Below are 17,891 nucleotides of genomic sequence, written 5' to 3'. Positions count from 1 at the left end.
TTCAAACCTTGGACCCAGGTGGTGGGTTGGTCGTGGAATTGGAAGCGGTTCATACCGTCATCTCCCTCTCGCTCTTGAATAAAAAGGGTTCATCGTGATGTCGTTGCGGATACTTCAGTACCGTTATGATAGTGGTGCATGAATTGAATACAACTAGCTTTCGAGGAAGACAAATAATGAAAAAGCCCCGTCGTAGTGGCAAACACACGTTCAGATGTCTGCACGGCTCTAGTTACAAGTGTGCGCTCATCATGGCGGGGATTTGGGAGTGGGCAGGATGAGAAGACCCAATTTTTTATAGGACCTTCTTTGCTCACCCGTATCCTTAAAGATTTCGTTTCCAAAAAAACAAAAGATCGACCATTGCCAATCTTTGTCAAAAAGGAGAAGGTTGTTTGAAATGCAACCGAAAATGCATCATTTGCGATTCGATGAATGACCGTCCAAACGTTAATATCAAATAATACGTGATTTGGGTGTAGCAGACTTTTATATAATATATTTCATGATATTTCAAACAATCAAATATATCTCACAAATTAGTACGTCAGTCTATATGATGAAATTTAGAACTGAAACGAGCTTCTCTACAGGTTACACCCGAGACCGAGTGTCTCGTCTGATAACATATTTGGACGAGGTTGCGTTCTCTAAACTCATTGGATTTCACGCCGCAAAAACCGCGATGATTTAAATGGATATAAAAGAAGCCCACGCCCCACTGAGCCTTGGCGTGGTTATTAACGCGTAAACTATTTGCCTCGCCACGGGACATCGCTCTCAAATATTTCGGGGTATAAAACTGGCGGAGCGGGGTCCTGCCTCACAACTTGGTCCGTCGTCAGTCATTGGTTCGGAGGACAGAGGGGGGATTAAGTAGGATTAGCGTGGGCCAATCTGAGTCAGTATCACGAAGTCATCGGAGTTATCACGTCGTGGGACTTTCGCGTCCCCTATTCTCTACATTTAAATTTATAAGAAATACGACTTATATGATTTGTTTTTCTATTGTTTGTTTGATGATGTTATAGGATTTCTATTGAAAATAACCCCAGGAACAATACCCATGTGGCCATGGCGATGAAATTTCAGTTGGTCAACTGTTGGATGTGCTTTGTTATGTTTATTCCGTTTTTGATTATATGGATTAGTAAGGACTTCCCGAGAGGAATGAAAATGAATCGCGTTGGGATTTGCGTGAGAGAAGGTCCGAGGCGTCCAAAGGGAACTAATCGACCAAACGACAACCCCGATCCACCAGCGGCGAGAGAAAATTGCGCTGGCAGATTTTCCGTCGATTCAAGACGGCGGCAGGCAACCAGAATAAGATCGACTGGGCATAAAACTTTGTCGTTGCGGACAAACTCCGAAAACATTAAATTATTCTGCCACATCCCAGGGCAAAAGCAACGACTTGAAAAAAAATCGAAAAACTTCGTCCAAAAGAGCACCATACAGAGTGGCGCACTTATTACAAGGAAGGGAGCTGAGGTAAGCATAATTGACAATCAATTTCTGTTTATTTTATAATAATGCAAACGTCCAAAATCTACACCTCAAAATCAGGTTTTTAAAGCTTGAAAACCACGACAGTGTCCATATGTTTTGAACAAAAAAAAAGACAGAACAACAAACCGGCTATATTTTGTCTCGAAAGGTCCGTTCAGCTTAAAGATTCGATAAGACCCAAGCAAAGCTTCGTATACCTATATATACATGTATAAGAAAGCAGTATTTGATAGCTTTCTAATGCCTATGAGTATTTTTCCGCACTTCACACAATCTAAAAAATTAAAATAGATTGATTGATAAGAGCCATAATGAGTTGTAAAAGGTCAAGCCGTTGGCTTATATGCGATGGGTTAAAGTTTGGGGTATCAATTATTATTATTTTTAATATCAAAACCTCCAAATAGGAGAACATACAAAAAGTACAGGTACAAGCTAACAACATGAAAATACAAACAAATGCAGAGCTCAAAAAGCAAGATAATTGAAATACATGTTCCCCCATGACATCGTTGTGGTTTACCAGTCGGGCCAACACGAAAAAACGTGATTGTTTCTTTGTCACGCATTATCTTGATTGCTTACATCACACAAAAACGTGATTGTGTAAATTCAACACGAGCCTCGCCCTGGCCTGGAAGCGCGCGAAATTTCGCTGTGCCGTTTTTGAGTACAAATGCCACAATTTAGAACAATCAATGTAATTGCACGCATGCGCAGTCAATGGTCAAAACCCGGAAGCGGGGTGTTCGAATTTTCAAAAAAGGTGCGAGTTTTACCCTTATTTATTTACTGTTTGTGTTCGAACTGAACTCTTTTTGGGAGTTTCACGAACGCAGTGATATGAACTAAGGCTTAAAGCTCCTTTTAAAGTTCATGGAATTATTAAATTTTGCCTAAACTTTTTGTAGTCGATGTTATTGTGGAGGCACTCTCCTGACACTGCACTTTATTTACAGGGTGGATCAATGAAAAGGTAATCCTGAAACAAACAGCTTGTATGTGATAAGTATTAATGCCATGGATATTTCATTGCATGTATGATAAAGTAGGAGCTAGGCTCTTTCCATTGATGTCTTCATTCATATCACCATGCACCCACGGATGACTGCACACCATTTGGCATTGTTTTGAAAATGACATGAAGAAATCTAATTTTTCCAGCAATCCAGATCACCTGACCTCTTCCATTATTTTCATGTTGTGTTATGCAGGCGTATCCCTGGTGCATTATGAGTACGTACATGAATTAAATGTGCAAGAAGAGTGTCTCAACAGATTATCGATTTATTAAGCACCAACACCTTCAACATGATCCTCACCTCTTAAGTTTTGGAAACGACTTCACAACTGCACAAGTCTTCGATTTGCTCTGCTTACCAATGGCCGGGTCCTCACGAAGAATGTGACACCTCCTGTTGAATTCTTTGTGATTAGTAACGAAATAAAGGGCATTTCTCATCAGAGCAAAAAGTGGCTGTGAATTCTTCAGTCGGGCAAATTTAATGATACTGTACCAAAGCCTAAGCTTCTGTCCATTTGGCATTGGTTGGGTACTACACCACCATCCGTAAGTTTCATATCCTACCATTCCTGGCTTAGCCTAAGGGCTGGAAAGTGTCCATTCAAAAACATGCTTACTTAATGCGGCATTGTTAACAGTTGAAAAACTTTCTAAATTTGGGTCCATTTATGGCTTGCTTATCTCTTATCGAGTAGGCTCTTCTGTCCTTGCACAAACTCCCACAAAGTGATATCATAAACGTGATTATTAACTTCAATTGCTCAGGAATAGATCAAAACAAACCGTCATTTTGTGGACTTCCATTCTTGCATTCCATTATTATCATACCAGAAGTCTTCTTTTTTTTGTTAAAATGCCTCGATCCTCATGTGGAATCTTTATAAGTTTGAATTTTATACCACAGGTGTGTAAGACTGTCATACTCTCCTGTGTGTCTCCAGGAGGACTGGCTTGGGTTCAATCTTATTTGGATTGATGTTTTGTCTTGTACAGTTGTGGTTTTCATTCTAGTGTTGATGCAGGCAGAATTTCCTGTTTTATCAGGTTAAATAGGAATTTCTTGTGTAAATGCACTCACAGTCACATTGTGTAAGTAGAGGTTCCAGTGAAAATTCAATATTTGGGAATACGGGGAATATACCTAAGCTCGAATCCGTTGAGAAATTTCAAAGAGGTAACTGTTTAATTCGAAATATAATTGTGAGGAGATCGTGGCAGGTAAGGAACGTCTGCTCAAATGCTTGAAAATTCCTGGCCAGAATTATACTCATTACTTGGGAGAGATTTCACGATGGGACGTTTGGACATGAATTGTTATTCAAAACTTGCAATGGCAGACAGGCATACAAGTTTCTAAAGACGAAGATAGCATCAACATAACTACCATGATCGAATTATTCAAAGGCTGATAAGCTCTTCATGTGTTAGATAACTTTTTCAAATGCTTTGATAGGTTTACATTTGTACTTTTCGTGGTCCTCATTTGACTTGTAATTGAATGGTACCCCAGCCCCCATAGTTACTTCACCAGTATTGCAACAATGGAGTCCCCTTTGACTGAAACAGGGTACTCTATTGTCGCTGTGCAGAATCCTGGGGCGTCCTATGAGAAAGTCTTTATTCTGGGTGAATATGTATTTCGAGACCAATGTAACTGCCATGACATGTCAGTGACGATCATTTCTATCTTATCTCATAATCAGAAAGTTACCAGTGTGAGAACATGACAGTTCTCTCAAAAGGTGAAAAAAGATACTGTCAGTTCTAAACTTGTAGTATACAAATCCACTTTTTTTTAAACTACAGTTTTTAGATTAAAATCACTATAAAAAATGGAGATTTTGATATCACTGAAGCCTGGTCTTTTTTTACCTACGATTCGATTCCAAAACTGCAGACAAAACCAATGTACTTGTTTGAACTTATTCTAAGTCACACCTTAATGCACTGTGCCTTGTTTTAATAGCAGCGGTCATGGTTGGACAACCGTAACTGCTTGGGTTGGTGAGAGTATAAAAAGCAGTAAAAAATCAGATTCCCTGAGGCCTTGCCTTTTGACTTATTATTTAAAAAAACTTCTTACAAAACCAATTAACTTGTTGAAACCTATTCTAAAATTCACACCTGATGCACTGTGCCTTTTATTGGCAACATTTAACTGCTTGGCTAAGAATATGAAAGCAGTAAAAATCAGACAAAATCGCTTCTATTGTTTTGTAGTTTAAGGTGTTTAGAAATTGATACATCACTGCAAGTATTGGTTTTCTCAGCAAACACTATCGGGGCTGCTGAAAAATTGGATGCCGCCACAGTTTTGGGCGATATTTTACCATGTTTGAGCTCCACCTTCACAGTGTTTGGTGAGACGACCAATACCTTTGGTTCGGTATCAATTCCTTGAGAACCCAGTATAAAACATTGCCCAAGCATGACTGAATCCAGCAGCTTAGTTTTTATTTATTTCTTACAGGTGTATTTGGCTTGGAGCCTTGATTTAGGAGCTTGGTACGTGACAAAGTTGAAAAGTCGGTGACAGTGCCGTAAAAAGGTAAATATTTAGAGTACACTCAAGAGTTGTCGCTTTGAAAATGCTGTCGTTTTCTATTCAATCACGTCATGTGCATCAGACTTTCAAATTTGTCCTATTTTCCGCTTTACATTATGGGATGACAGCGGCATGTTGGAGACAAACAGATATCCAAAATGATCCTAATTTACGCTGACGGGTGCACAATACCGGAGTTACTGTCTATTCTATCGAGTCCAATTGAGAAGAATGTTCCACTGATGGTACTTTCCCTTAATGATGACACCCATTCTTCCCTGAGAATGATAAGTCGTCAACTATGACATGGGCACTCTTCAATGAAGCTTGGGACATGCAATTTGCAATCTGGAGTTCGTTATAGTAGAACTTATTATAAAACTTTAATAGAAATGGGTGGCCCTTCCAAGTCTGACTTGTCATCTTGGCCACTGCGTAGATGATGATGAAGACTTTCCATTCACATCCCCCCTTTTATCTGGCACGCTTTCTTTTTTCTACTTGTGCAATGTAGTCTGGATATCAGCCGTTGTGGTTGTTGCAGAGCGTAAAACATCACCGTTGAAGAAGGCCGAGGATGGTGGAGTTTTGGTGTGTTTCTTAAAATCGACCAACTGCAAGGAAATCGACAAAAGTACGGATTGGATAGGGAATGTGAGAGGTAAGGCCTTGTAGAGTACCAGTAATCATTTATCATATGGTTTTTCAACGAGTATATAGTGAACATGCCTTTTTTGCTGAACTGTTTTTGAAAATCCAGGTCCTGGTTCTGTTTATTATTCAATTCAAGTATTATGTAAAGTGTCGTTGGTCCGGTAATATAGGACTCTAAAGACAAACTGGCTGGTACCCCGCCCGAGTCTATTGCCCTTAAAAAAAATTTTATATTGTAACTTTTTCACAAAAATTGCCATTGTTGCTGGTGTTGAAGATGGCTGGGCTATAACTAGAGCCGTTAACCGCTCATCTGCCCGAAGCTTAGCTCGCTGAGGAAAAAACATCGAAACTGGTGATCCTTACAAGAGTCAAACATATGGCCTCCTGATTATGAGCCTAGTGATTGCATAGTGGTCACTAGAAATCCGGCAAGTCAAAATCTCTCTGTCATTTCTTCTACCCCAGCCAAAAGGGCATTTGAGATATTTTAGAATATCGTGGCCACACCATATTACAATGTCCTCCAAAGAGCAAAGAGCAGGCCTTCTAAATCAGCACTAACTTTACAATTGGCAGTTTCATGGAATTCTCCATTATGTTTAAAATAATTAGTCTAAGAAAAACTGAGGGTTATAAATTCATAAAAAAGTTTTATAATATATTCGGTCGTTTGGTCTTCTTTGTTATTCAAATTTATGGCAAACTGCTTTGACGCCGTCACACTTGGCTTCCTACCCATGGGTGACCTGTGTATAAATTCATCGCAAGAATTCCACCTTTTTCAAAAAGATGGCAGCATAAGCAGCGCCTGAAAGAATCTCGATGGCAGGTCGAAGGCGAGTGTAATCTTGTGCATGCCACGAGATGGCAGTTCGGTCGTGTTGACAAGTTGTCAGACTTTTCTGTGTTAACTGGACCATGTAGAGATGTTAATACAACTTTCTGGATAGATGGCAGCATGGTGCCAGTCAGCTTGGTCAACAATGAAAAGGTCTTGAAACGTGTGTAATTTCTCATGCTGAGTTTAATGGAAGTTTTGTAAAATGAGTTGTTGGCGCGTTGAAGAATAAGTGACGGTAGAATTCACCCTCTGGCACTCACTGTGGTTATTGAACCAAAATCAAATCTAGTAGCAGAGCCAGGTTTACCCATATGTACTATAGCACGGTATGTCGAAGGGCACCTGTATGATTGGCCTGTTTTCCAATGTGTAACAGACATTCCTCATCTAGGTTGAATCGTGAAGACATCTTTTAGAATGTACATGTACCAGCAACTAACTTTCACTTGTGGTTTACCCATAACTTTGGGCGAAAAATCATTTTGTATCATCTTTCCCTCAGTCCTTCGCTTGACAAGTCTTGGCAATGTCTCAATTCTCCAGCACAGAAATAATGATGGAATCAGTCAGCGAAGCGATCCAATCTAGTTGATTTCACCAGAATATAAGGCCTGCACAACCAACCAAAAGACCTCAAGCTTGTTCCTTTCTTTTCCCCCTTCCCGCAGCCATCCATCGTTACATAACAAACTAGTTTGCTGAATTCCTCCTTTCAGGCATGCAACACTGAATGACCATTAGAAATTCAACAAAGTTGGTAGCCTGGTAAATAAGGGTCAATAGGGAGACATGCACAAGTAAGTTCCTGGTCTATGTGTGAAAAGTTCTCTTCAGAGAGGCAAGCCAGCAAACTTCAAAATCACGAATCCAGACCCTCCTTTGGTTTTGCATCACTATATGTGAAAAGTCAGTAAAGTGATGTGATACTCACTTTTGATTTGCATTTTACACATGCGATAGATGAAAGTAAGATGAAAGATGGCATTGATAGCGTTACGCTTATATAAACTACGTGTTTGTTTCCAAACACTTTGGGTCACCCTGTACATCTATACAATGTCATTCATTCTATGTTAATACCTGTCTAGCTCCAAAGCCTTCCTTGAAAGCACTTTATCAGCCTCAGGATGTTTCTTTTGATTCTTTTGAAGGAGAGCAGCTAACTTTCTTTTTGCACTCCTTGCTAATATATTTCAGGGGCTGAATCATCAAGGACATTGCTGCAGAGAACGATGCAGCTGGCGACCGAAAAACAGACAAAATTTCTTTCCTGTTTTGTCCTCAGTTTTTACACTTCAGAAGCATCAAGACAGGGAAAGATCCAACACTCAAGCCGAGCTGATAACCACCCCATCTCTTTAGCAATCAAAAGTGATCACCGTACAAATGTAGAAGTGTTGTTAAAATTGCAGTCGTGGATTTGACCCATTCTAATCAAAATTTCACAAAAGATTTCTCATATTGAGTGTGGGAAACGAGACAAGACATTTCAATTATCTCTTTGACAAACTACTTTAAAATACTTTGCACCACAAGAAAACGAATGACAAAGACATCTACACTACAACAGGTTTGTTTAAATCTGGCTCTCGGTAGCCATTGGTTGAATTTGTTTACGTTGCACTATATTCCCTGCCACAACTTGCTCATCCAGCTCTTAGGGCACAAAGGAATAGATAAGTGACAGTGATCATTTAAATAAGCAGCTTTGGATTATTCATACCACTTATCATAAATTAAGGTGAAATTCAAAAATCTATTAAATAGAAATTAACCCTTTCACTTACTTTGGACAGTATCCTTGTAATTTGTAAACAGTAGAACCTCTCTATTGAGGACACCCTTGGCTTGGGATTGGCAAATGCTGTCCTTAATGGAGAGGTGTTCTGATTACAGGGGTTAAATTCAATAAAAATGATAAATTCGGGACCAAATCAAGTGTCCTTGCTAGAGAGGAGGTCTTTTATAGAGAGGTGTCTATAAAGGAAGATTCCACTGTACTTATTTGAGGTTTTTGAATCGGCACTAAAATCTCAATTCTCAAAGTTTTGACAGTTAAAGAAGTTGCAATTTTTTTAATATACGAATGTTTTCTGCTAGGCATGCTACCATTATGAAAAGTGAGAGTAATTCAAAAGTAAACGGAATGCCAAACTTGAACATGTTCAGGATCATAAATTGGCAATGCCATTCTGTCAAGCATATCATGGCAACAACATTTTAAAAATGAAGATTGTATGATAATGCATTATGAAGATCCTATGACGATCCCATATGAAAATGATAGAGATGCACAAGTCAAATATCGCATATGAATGAGCTCGTAACACTCCAGCGAGGAGCCGACAGGTTGGAACCACCACCGAACCATTCATTCAACTCTATTTAACTTGTTTTGTTAATCCCCTATGAATACTTTCCTTTGTCAAATTTCAAAAGGTGGCCCGCGCCATTCTTCCAGAGAGCATTCTATCCATTGTTCACACCCCATGTGGAAGTTTTGGGATTCCCCACTTCATGGATGGATTCTTCAGTATTTACCACTTCCGTGGGTCCTAAAATAATTGTTGGTGCGTCTGAAGATCTTCTGCATCGATGGTACTAGTTTTTCTGAGGTCGGAGGTCAGTTTGAATAACCCTCTTTAAGTTTAGCCCCCAGTCCTGCTGGGGTGTCCATAACCCCGGGAAGACTGTCCAATTGTCTGCCCAGTGACAGCCCGTTCCTCTCATTTCATGCTTGGTTTGTATCAAAATTTAATGTTATTCCATGAGATGCTCATTGGGTCAATGTCAATCTTTGCTTGATGTGCTAACCCAAGGCAGTCTCCCAGATTTTATCTCATTCATCAAGTTTGGTAAGTGCATCCATTTTTTGTGAGACCATAATTTCCTCAATTTTCTTAGTCAATGACACGATTTTGTTTGCTAATGTAAACATTTTGTTGTGATGCAATTTATAAAATTTAAGACTTGATAGGATGTGTAAATTGAGGAAGATCACTGTTCTTTGTGTTGAAGGTTATAGCAGAATATAAAGCCGAGAAACATTCTCTCAAACTCTAGCTGAAGAACAACTGTGGACTAATGGCTCAAACTCCGGCTCGGAGCCAGGAGGTCCCTGATTCAAACTCCACAGTCCACGTTGCTCTCAACAAGCCTCACCCCACACAAGTCCATGAATCTGCACTGGTTGCAGATTGAAGCGCTGATTGAACAGCTCATCTGTATTCTACTGAAAGGTTCAAGATGGATCCGGCTGTGACTGATTGGACTGATTTGGGCCATATGGCATCATGATGCATGTCATGTCATGGCATCAAATTTTGTGATGCTGCACTCGGCGTCATGACACACTGAAGAGCAATAGCGGTCCGGCGTAGTAAGTGTCATAGCAAGTCCTTGATCATATTTTGGTTGGCGGAGTTTAATCATGAACCATTTACCCAATTACTTATTGACTATTTTACTTCAGTTTCTTTGCTCCTTATCAATTGAGTAAACAATGGTGTTTGCCTCTTAGCTAATTATCAGTTGAGTAAACAATCGGTGGTCATTTAAATCTTATCTCTTTCAAGCCTTCGCCCCTTATCCAAGGGGAACCTCAAGCACATGGCTCACATTTGCCATGTCGTGTTATTGTTCGACTGCCCTATCATTGTGTTTAGAGCATATTAGTCAACAAAAAGCTCAGGGCTCTACTTTTATTTACTTTCATTGGCCTTCTTAATTTGGGTCGGCTTTGGCAAAAAGCAGGCCCTGTCTTGCCCTTTTAGTAAGGCAGATATCATATTCTTATCACCGATCTTCTACATTTCTCAGTGTTATCGGTGTGGAAATTTTTGATAGAAAATTAGGTTGATATTTTCACAAGATTGGATTTTTCAAACCATTTTGATTTCGTTCCAATACTAAATAGATGTGAGAGGTAAGATTTTCATTGGTAGCACATGTAGTTGGCTGTTTGTCTGAATTCTGTAGAATATTGTCATGAAGTCCTTTTTCATCTAAACTGGGCTATGAAGCGCGCCCCATAAGCAATGCGAATGATAAATATCAATTTATGATATTTTACACGAGATTTTACAACTTTTACAATGCGTTTTATTGGAGGTTAATCCCTAGTTTACTCGTTCAATTCATACAGCACTTATGTGGGATTAACTTGTGAAAAAGAAAGCTGACATTTCACGTTGTGAGATACACCCAATTTGAAAGCAGCACCATGTAGGGGATTAGTGGCATTGTGCATGTCTGTACTTGGGATTAACCAGCATTGTCAACGTGTTTGCATTCTTGTGTTGGGTTCGCTTGGTAGACGCATTCTCAATTGTCAGAGTCCTCATATCATGATAAAAGGCGTCATATGCTGTATGAAGAGTGATGAATGGCTCTGGCCAAGACTATCATTTTCAACGATTCCGTTTATTGAGGCAAGTTGGGTTAGATAATGTAGCAAGGGACGCCTGGGTGGTTAATGACAGGTAACAGGTCAGTTATGGGGAGGGTGGGTCGGTCCTTAGTCCACTCCTGTGACAGAGACTGATCGGCATTTTCAACTGACTATTCTCGTGAAGTTTTGAAATTCGTCAGATGATGCCTTGGTCTTCAGTTTGATCAGTGAACAATGAATGTTCATACTGTGTTGTAAAGATTTTGAAATTGCCCCATTTGTTGTGATGCGATATGTAACTGTTCAGAACTCGTTGAAACCTGTTCCCTGCATATTAAGTAAAATGCCGATCGATTGAACTTTTCGTCTCTTGGTTCTGAGTGGTTGCAAGTTCATGGTGAAAACTGTGAAAAAATATGATATGTTTGGTGGCATACGTCCAGACTGATTCACATTTTTCTTTGGCAAGAGCAGAGCAAGGTCTGTGAATACAACTTGAGTACATATGGCCAAATGAAATGAGCACTTTGGAGTGATAGCACTCCCGAGACAGCCCTTTTGATCACTCCAGAGTTTCCAATTGAGAGGGCTATGAAAACTGCTGTGGAGGAGTGGATGGTCAGAGGTTACAAGTATGTGCATTCATTGATGTTTGCATGCAGGTCAGGATTGTGGAATTATTGACACAACCTATTTGGACATTTTGTGCAAACATACATGTTGGACAAACTTTCTGTTGGTAGATCCTAGAAAGTCCACAGTTTCGTGTTACGTTATAAAGGAAGTTAGCATAACCTGTCCCTGATATTTTAACTTAAACTCTGTTTGACTATTATTTGACAACAACGCTTGACGGTTTGTAGAGGATTTAACACTCAATTGAGTGGTAATCCCAGTGCAAACGATGGTCTATTAAGCCATGTTAGCTTGCATTTAGCATTTGTTGTTACAGCTTTATGGATGTTTTTGTTGTATTTTCAAGCCTCTGCCTATCCACATGTCCATGGGGACATTTTCTGTATATCTGATATTATGATATCTTTGAAGATTTTGTTTGTGTGACACAATCAGTATATCTCTCCTTATGTTAAAATATCTTCATTCATTCATTTAAGTTTATCAATTGGGTAGTTTGTCTTGAAGAGTCATTGTCACCAAAATAAAAACTAGGCTCGTCCTATCATCAATCTGTGTTTACCCAGCAGAATTTGATAAGTAAGTTCACCTCTTGCATGTCTTGTCAAATATGATTTAACAAAGTGATTTTTGAAAGAACAAACAAAAACTGATAAAGTGAGGGAGGTCTTATCCAGTATCAGATATCATGTTAGTTTGTATTGATCATTTCTTTACCACAGTATATCTCCCTAATTGTGAATTATTTGCCTACTACCCCACTGTGTGCCATTACCCCCTCTCAAGGCATTGTCAACTGGGACCAAGGTTAATGGAGTGTGAGTGGATTTATGGATTAGGGCCCCTGGGTAGGGGTTTATAATCATGGTGCGCTAAGTCATCATAGTCATGGGTCTCTGCCCTGACACATGGCCCCTCATAATGCTAAAACACCACTTCAGTCCATGTGGCCCAGGACCTATGGTCAGGTGTGTTTCAGTTCTATGTGCATGGATTATTCTGATGGAGGTATGCTTCTCTAATTTCTGGTTTGGTTGTCCCTCCCCAAAGTTGTCCCATGGCTGCCAGAAGTGCAGTGACAGTGAGGGGAAGCTTGGTGGCAGAGGGAAAGTGTAGTGGCATGGTGGAACAGCGTCTGACTTGTAATCAGAAAGTTTGGGGTTTTGGGCTCTGCCACTCCCACTCGAAACTTTCAGTTGGCCTGAAATAGCGAAGTGTAGCACATCATGTGCACCCGGTTTCTACAAAAATGTTCCTTGATCATGCTGGGGAATGAATGTAATGCTTTTGCAGACAGTACTTGCACAGTATAAATCACTATATTAGAGCACATTTTATTTCTCCCCCCAAGTTACTTTGTTTTCTATGAAATATCCAGGGCTTGTCAGTATTGCTGGATTTCAAGATTCATCATTCATGTCATTGCTAACCCTTTTTTTTGGCAGGTTGTTTCAACCATATCACAATTTCTGGAAGAAATTCTTTTTGTGCATTGTACCCTGTCCTACTTTTAACGTTTTAACAAACTTCTATCTGAATCTCTTGCAGGTATAGCTAAACTGAAGTAGCCGGGATGTCCGTGGCAACAAGACCATTTTCCCAAGCAGACAGCAGCCCTTGGTGTCAATCTCCAAACTCGTCCTTCGTTTTCCGTGACAAGGAGTACCGGTCTGCAACCACAGCACTTGATGAGTATATCAATAAATTCGACCAGGATAAGTCATGGAACAGTCCCAGTGGTGTGGGAAGTGTCGAGGAGAGCTTTGGAGGTCGGGCTGATGATGTTTACGATCGCATGTTGAAGGCGATTAAATCAGGTAAAGACTACCTAAATAATACAGTAGAGTTCAAAATTGATAGCCAATATTGTGGCCGTAGGTTTAATTCTCAACACTGATACAATTGCTCATGATCTTAGGCAAGTTGGTTTGATACCGTCTCCTTTGAACGTGGTTTAAAATGGAGAATCCCTGTCCCTCTTTCCCCTCAGTGTATGCCAAGGCAAACAAGACATTTGAACACAAGTAGCTTTTGATGGAGGCCTCCTTCCTGGCCGCAAATGGAGTCATACATTCAGTCTACAACTAGGCCAATATCGAATCACCCAATTGCTCTCGAACAGAAGTGGCAAGCAGCAAATGCTCTTTAGAGGTAAACACATCAGATCAAACAGAAAGGAGATACATGTACCAGTGGGATATTGTATTAAAACATTTCACATTTTCAGGATCACCTGATGGCAAGGAATCTTCTGCTAAAGTTGCTGAGATGACAATCGCTAATGTATCCCGACTGCCTTCGACGCCTTCAAGACCAAAAGACGATGATGCTGAAACTACTATAACAGATCTGTTGACAGATTGCCCAGGATCGCGTAGCATATCAAGGGGTTCTCCAGTCGGCCACTCAAGCTCTGGTGGTTCCTCAGACAAGAAGTCGCACTCGCCCGATAGATCAATCACACCCAGCACGACTGCTTCTCATCGCTCTGGATCCAGGCCGAAAGCAAGACGTTCCCTGAATTCCCCTCTGAATCGGAGCCCGTCACCATTTTCGAAACTTCATCCTGATGTGCCGGTCCCTGTCGCCAGAGATCCTTGTTCTCCTCTCAACAAGCTCAACCTGCCGTCCTCTCCCTTGAAACAAGCTGAGGACTATACGAATACGGAAATTCTTACAAGCCGTCCAGAACCTTCCTGGGTTGAAGACCTTGCCAAAGATATATCATCAGTTAGGGATGGTGATGCAAAGGATACCTTGCCTTCTAAGATTCCAACCTGGGTGGATGATTTGGATGCTTCTGCTGCCGCTGAGAAACTGAACTCTTTTCTCAATTCTACTGACTCGACCATCATTGGATCGGAGGGTTTGAAGAATTTACCAACGTGGCTTCAAGATATGGACACGTCTGATGTGTCTGCTGTGCTGAACCTGATTGACAAACAATTGAAAGATCGAGCCATGTCGGATACACTGTCCACTATTTCTGGTTCGTTTGTTTCTGATGATGGTGCGTCTGTTCGTAAAGCTGGCTTCGATAAGCGCACCGGTATCCCGGGGAGAAAGATATACTGGGATGCAAATGATAGCATTACTAATCCTAAAAACAAACTGCTGACCCTGAATGAGAAGGATAAAATTCGACAGAGACTTGTTAAATTTGATGACCACAATAGTTATCGATTGAAAAGACGATTGGAAAATTCACTACCTCACCGGATAAGTTCGGCATCTCTTTCTGATGAATCATTGCTGGGAAAGTCGGGAAGAACAGACGTTAGTACCCCAAGGTCAAGAGACTCAGTACCAAGGTCAAAATCAGTTGACAGGCTTAGTTTCGCTTCTGCAAGATCAGTCTCTGATATCAGCAGTGACACTGACTATCTTGTAACTATCAAGCCTCCTGTTGGAAGAAACAGAGCCAGTCCAAGTCCGTCCTTGAATAGGTTGAGCCAGTTTGATTCATCAAATCGTCTCGCATCACCAAAAACTCACCTAGGTTCGAGGACGCTTAGAACGTCCTCTGTTGAGCCGAGGAGAGAACGTATGTCAGAATTCAGGCTTTCCAAATTGCTGAGCCCTGCTGTGCCTAGGAAGCCTTTGGAACGAACCAGGTCGATGTCTGCCTATGACGAGTTCAAGCTGACAGCGTCGAGAGCTGGACGCACATCTTCGCCTGTCAAGTATAAGAGCATGTTTCTTGATGATACATCACTACACACTTCAAGGAAGAGCCCAAGATCTGAACGTGCAGGTACAAGGTTTATTCATAACTGTGTGAGCTTTGAATGTTTGAAAATAGTTGTCGTGATCTGTTTTTGCCCTGGGCTTTTCTTCTAAATGAGAAGTGTATCAATGAACCAGTTACCACTCAACATCCAAGTGTGTTAGCGTGGGATGGCTTGGCCCAAGACAGCCCCTTGAATACTATTGGGTAAAGTTGGCTGTAGTTTGGTTGTTTTTATTCTTATGGGATTTGTTTTGATGAAGAAGCTATTCAGACTGAGGTTACCCAGTATTCAGGAAAATATCATATATTCGCAATAACTTTTTCAGAGAAAATGATCCGAGATGCAATTGCTACCCCACTGCTTCGACCTTCACCATTTAACAGCAACACAACTGCCAGTACAGAATCTTTGCTCAATGCAAAGGTCACGACACCGTAAGTTTCAGGACGGGGACGTTGTTAGAGAACTGATGTTTGATGAGGATTTGATTGAAGGAGTTGGATTAAAAAAAAGCTTACTTTGATAGACCTCATAAACAAAACATGAGTGATGCACTCAAAAGTCAATAATATTCACTCACTTTAGCTCAAGTCTTTCTTCATTTTTTTCCAGGGATTTCTCCAGTTTCAACTCATCGTTTACCACAACAGAAAAAGTAAACCTTTTGGATCATAAACAGGTAAATTCATGATCTGAACCCGCCTTGTATGCTCTTATGTTTTCTTGTGATGAATGTCTTCCGTTAGGCAGCACTTTATGAAAGCTAATTTCATTTATTCATTTACTCATAAACTTTCATTCCTTCCAGTATATCAGTGAACCATACATATCTTCCAACTCTCCTGGCAGTATGGAAGCATTGAAGAATATCCTCTTCACCATGCAGAATGTTGCATCGACCGCTGACATAGTCGATGGAACACAGACAGAAAATGTGGACAAGGTGAGGTTCATAAAATGATTGGAGATCACTTTGGTGTTAAACTTAAGCAGTTTGTTTAGTTTTCACTACATGTAGTCTTTGATACATAAATGGATGAATCTTTTCACCCAAATGCTTTTGCTATGCCTTGGGAAACAACATGTTTAGTTGTGGACTCAATACATTGCTCATGCAGACGAAGAATGGAAAATATCAAATGCATCCTCTATTTCCAATCACATTAAGCTCAGAAATGATATACAATGTAGGCTGTCAAGTTTTGACCAACCAGGATTCTATTCATGATAAAGTGTTGCCATCTTTGGACCTTTTGCTGTACTAATTGTCCATCTTTAAGATTAATAATGCTCGCTACTACATGTATTCATATTTTCCAGGCAACCCGAATCATTGCCAAAGCATTCAACAGAAGAGACCAAACTGAACCGACAGAAGAGTTCGAGAATGAGGTTGGAGGCCAAGTGCTACAAAAGTGAGTTTGGAGTCAGAATTAACTCGCCAAGGCTTTGTGAAACTTTAGTGATGAAGTCGTGCTAATGAGCGAGGTTTCTGGAGACTTGGTTTGAAGAAGAGCAAAGGGTTCATCTCAGAAAAAAACATTGCATTGGAGTCTTACCGTTGCATTGATTGTCTGCATATCGGCAGGTGTTAACAGTGGTATTAATTCTTTTTCAGGGCATTTATGCACCTCTCAAAGCTGAAGTCACTGGTCGCAGAAGACATCCCAGTAACGGAAGACATGAAGTCATCGGGATGAATCATGTGAATCTTACATGTGATGGACTTTGTTGTTCCAAGTGTTGATTCAGTGGAAGGACTTTCATCTTAAAGGAAGTCCTTTCATCTTAAAGGACTATTCTGCTGACTTTTGCAGACCATACACATTATATCACAATAGACTGGCGATGTACACAGATGTGGTTTTTCCATAAGTATGAGGAAGAGTTTACTGAGTTCACAGAGAAAAGATGAAGTTGTTGAGACATTTCCTTATGTGTATAAATATTTTGCTTCACACAACTGATTCTGTGATTTTGAATATAATTATAGTCATTGAACCATATTTGGCTTGATTCTTGCCGAGAGCGACTCGGAGATTTGGCCATTTATATTTTTGGTTGCATTGAATTTAGAAATTCTAAGTAATAGTGAACTAATTCTTAGATTGTACAGTAAGTTTATTTTGTTATAGCAAATTTAATATAATAAAATATTCTCTATGAGGAGTCATTTGTTTTGTATGTTGTATCGTCCATCTAATTGTCCCCCTGCCTTGCACACACCCCGCACCCCCCACATACACACACAGAAAGCCTTGAATCAGTGGGCATTTATTATCAATATAAAAGCCCATTGATGTCAGGCTTCCCGAGAAGTTTTGCCACTTCCATCAGACAGAACACCCGTCATTAGTGATAGACTTCCCAGTGAGCTTGGAGGATAGCAAATCATTTGTCAGTATGATATTGCTGGACATCCAAACTTCTGTCTGAAGAGGAAAAACGATTGAAAGCAAAGGCAACTTGATAAACATAAACAACTTTAATTAACATGCATTATCGAAAATTCTGAAATCCCTGTAGTGTACTTTCATATAGTACAAAATAACACATCT

The 17,891-nt window shown here is 40.2% G+C and overlaps 1 protein-coding gene across 6 annotated transcripts; it reads left to right on the top strand.

Moving 5' to 3' along the window:
- The first annotated feature begins 836 nt into the window (after positions 1-836).
- On the top strand, positions 837-17,495 carry LOC135482508 (uncharacterized). Of its 6 annotated transcripts, none has more exons than XM_064762581.1 (11): positions 837-1,491; positions 5,004-5,081; positions 5,593-5,739; positions 7,293-7,373; positions 13,151-13,419; positions 13,830-15,356; positions 15,659-15,767; positions 15,946-16,012; positions 16,142-16,276; positions 16,654-16,748; positions 16,952-17,495. In XM_064762581.1, exons 5-11 carry the CDS (start codon positions 13,176-13,178, stop codon positions 17,031-17,033), a joined length of 2,259 nt encoding a protein of 752 aa, XP_064618651.1. In that variant the 5' UTR covers positions 837-1,491; positions 5,004-5,081; positions 5,593-5,739; positions 7,293-7,373; positions 13,151-13,175; the 3' UTR covers positions 17,034-17,495. The 6 variants fall into 6 exon arrangements, with proteins under 6 accessions (XP_064618651.1, XP_064618652.1, XP_064618653.1 ...); XM_064762582.1 differs by lacking the exon at positions 837-1,491 and adding an exon at positions 3,477-3,622; XM_064762583.1 differs by lacking the exon at positions 837-1,491 and adding an exon at positions 3,638-3,751.
- The last annotated feature ends 396 nt before the right edge of the window (positions 17,496-17,891 follow it).

The sequence above is a fragment of the Lineus longissimus genome, chromosome 2 (genome assembly GCF_910592395.1).
Source record: "Lineus longissimus chromosome 2, tnLinLong1.2, whole genome shotgun sequence".
NCBI classification, from domain to species: domain Eukaryota; kingdom Metazoa; phylum Nemertea; class Pilidiophora; order Heteronemertea; family Lineidae; genus Lineus; species Lineus longissimus.
The sequence above is the reverse complement of the archived record's forward strand: the minus strand, read 5'-3'. Positions and strand labels throughout refer to the sequence as shown.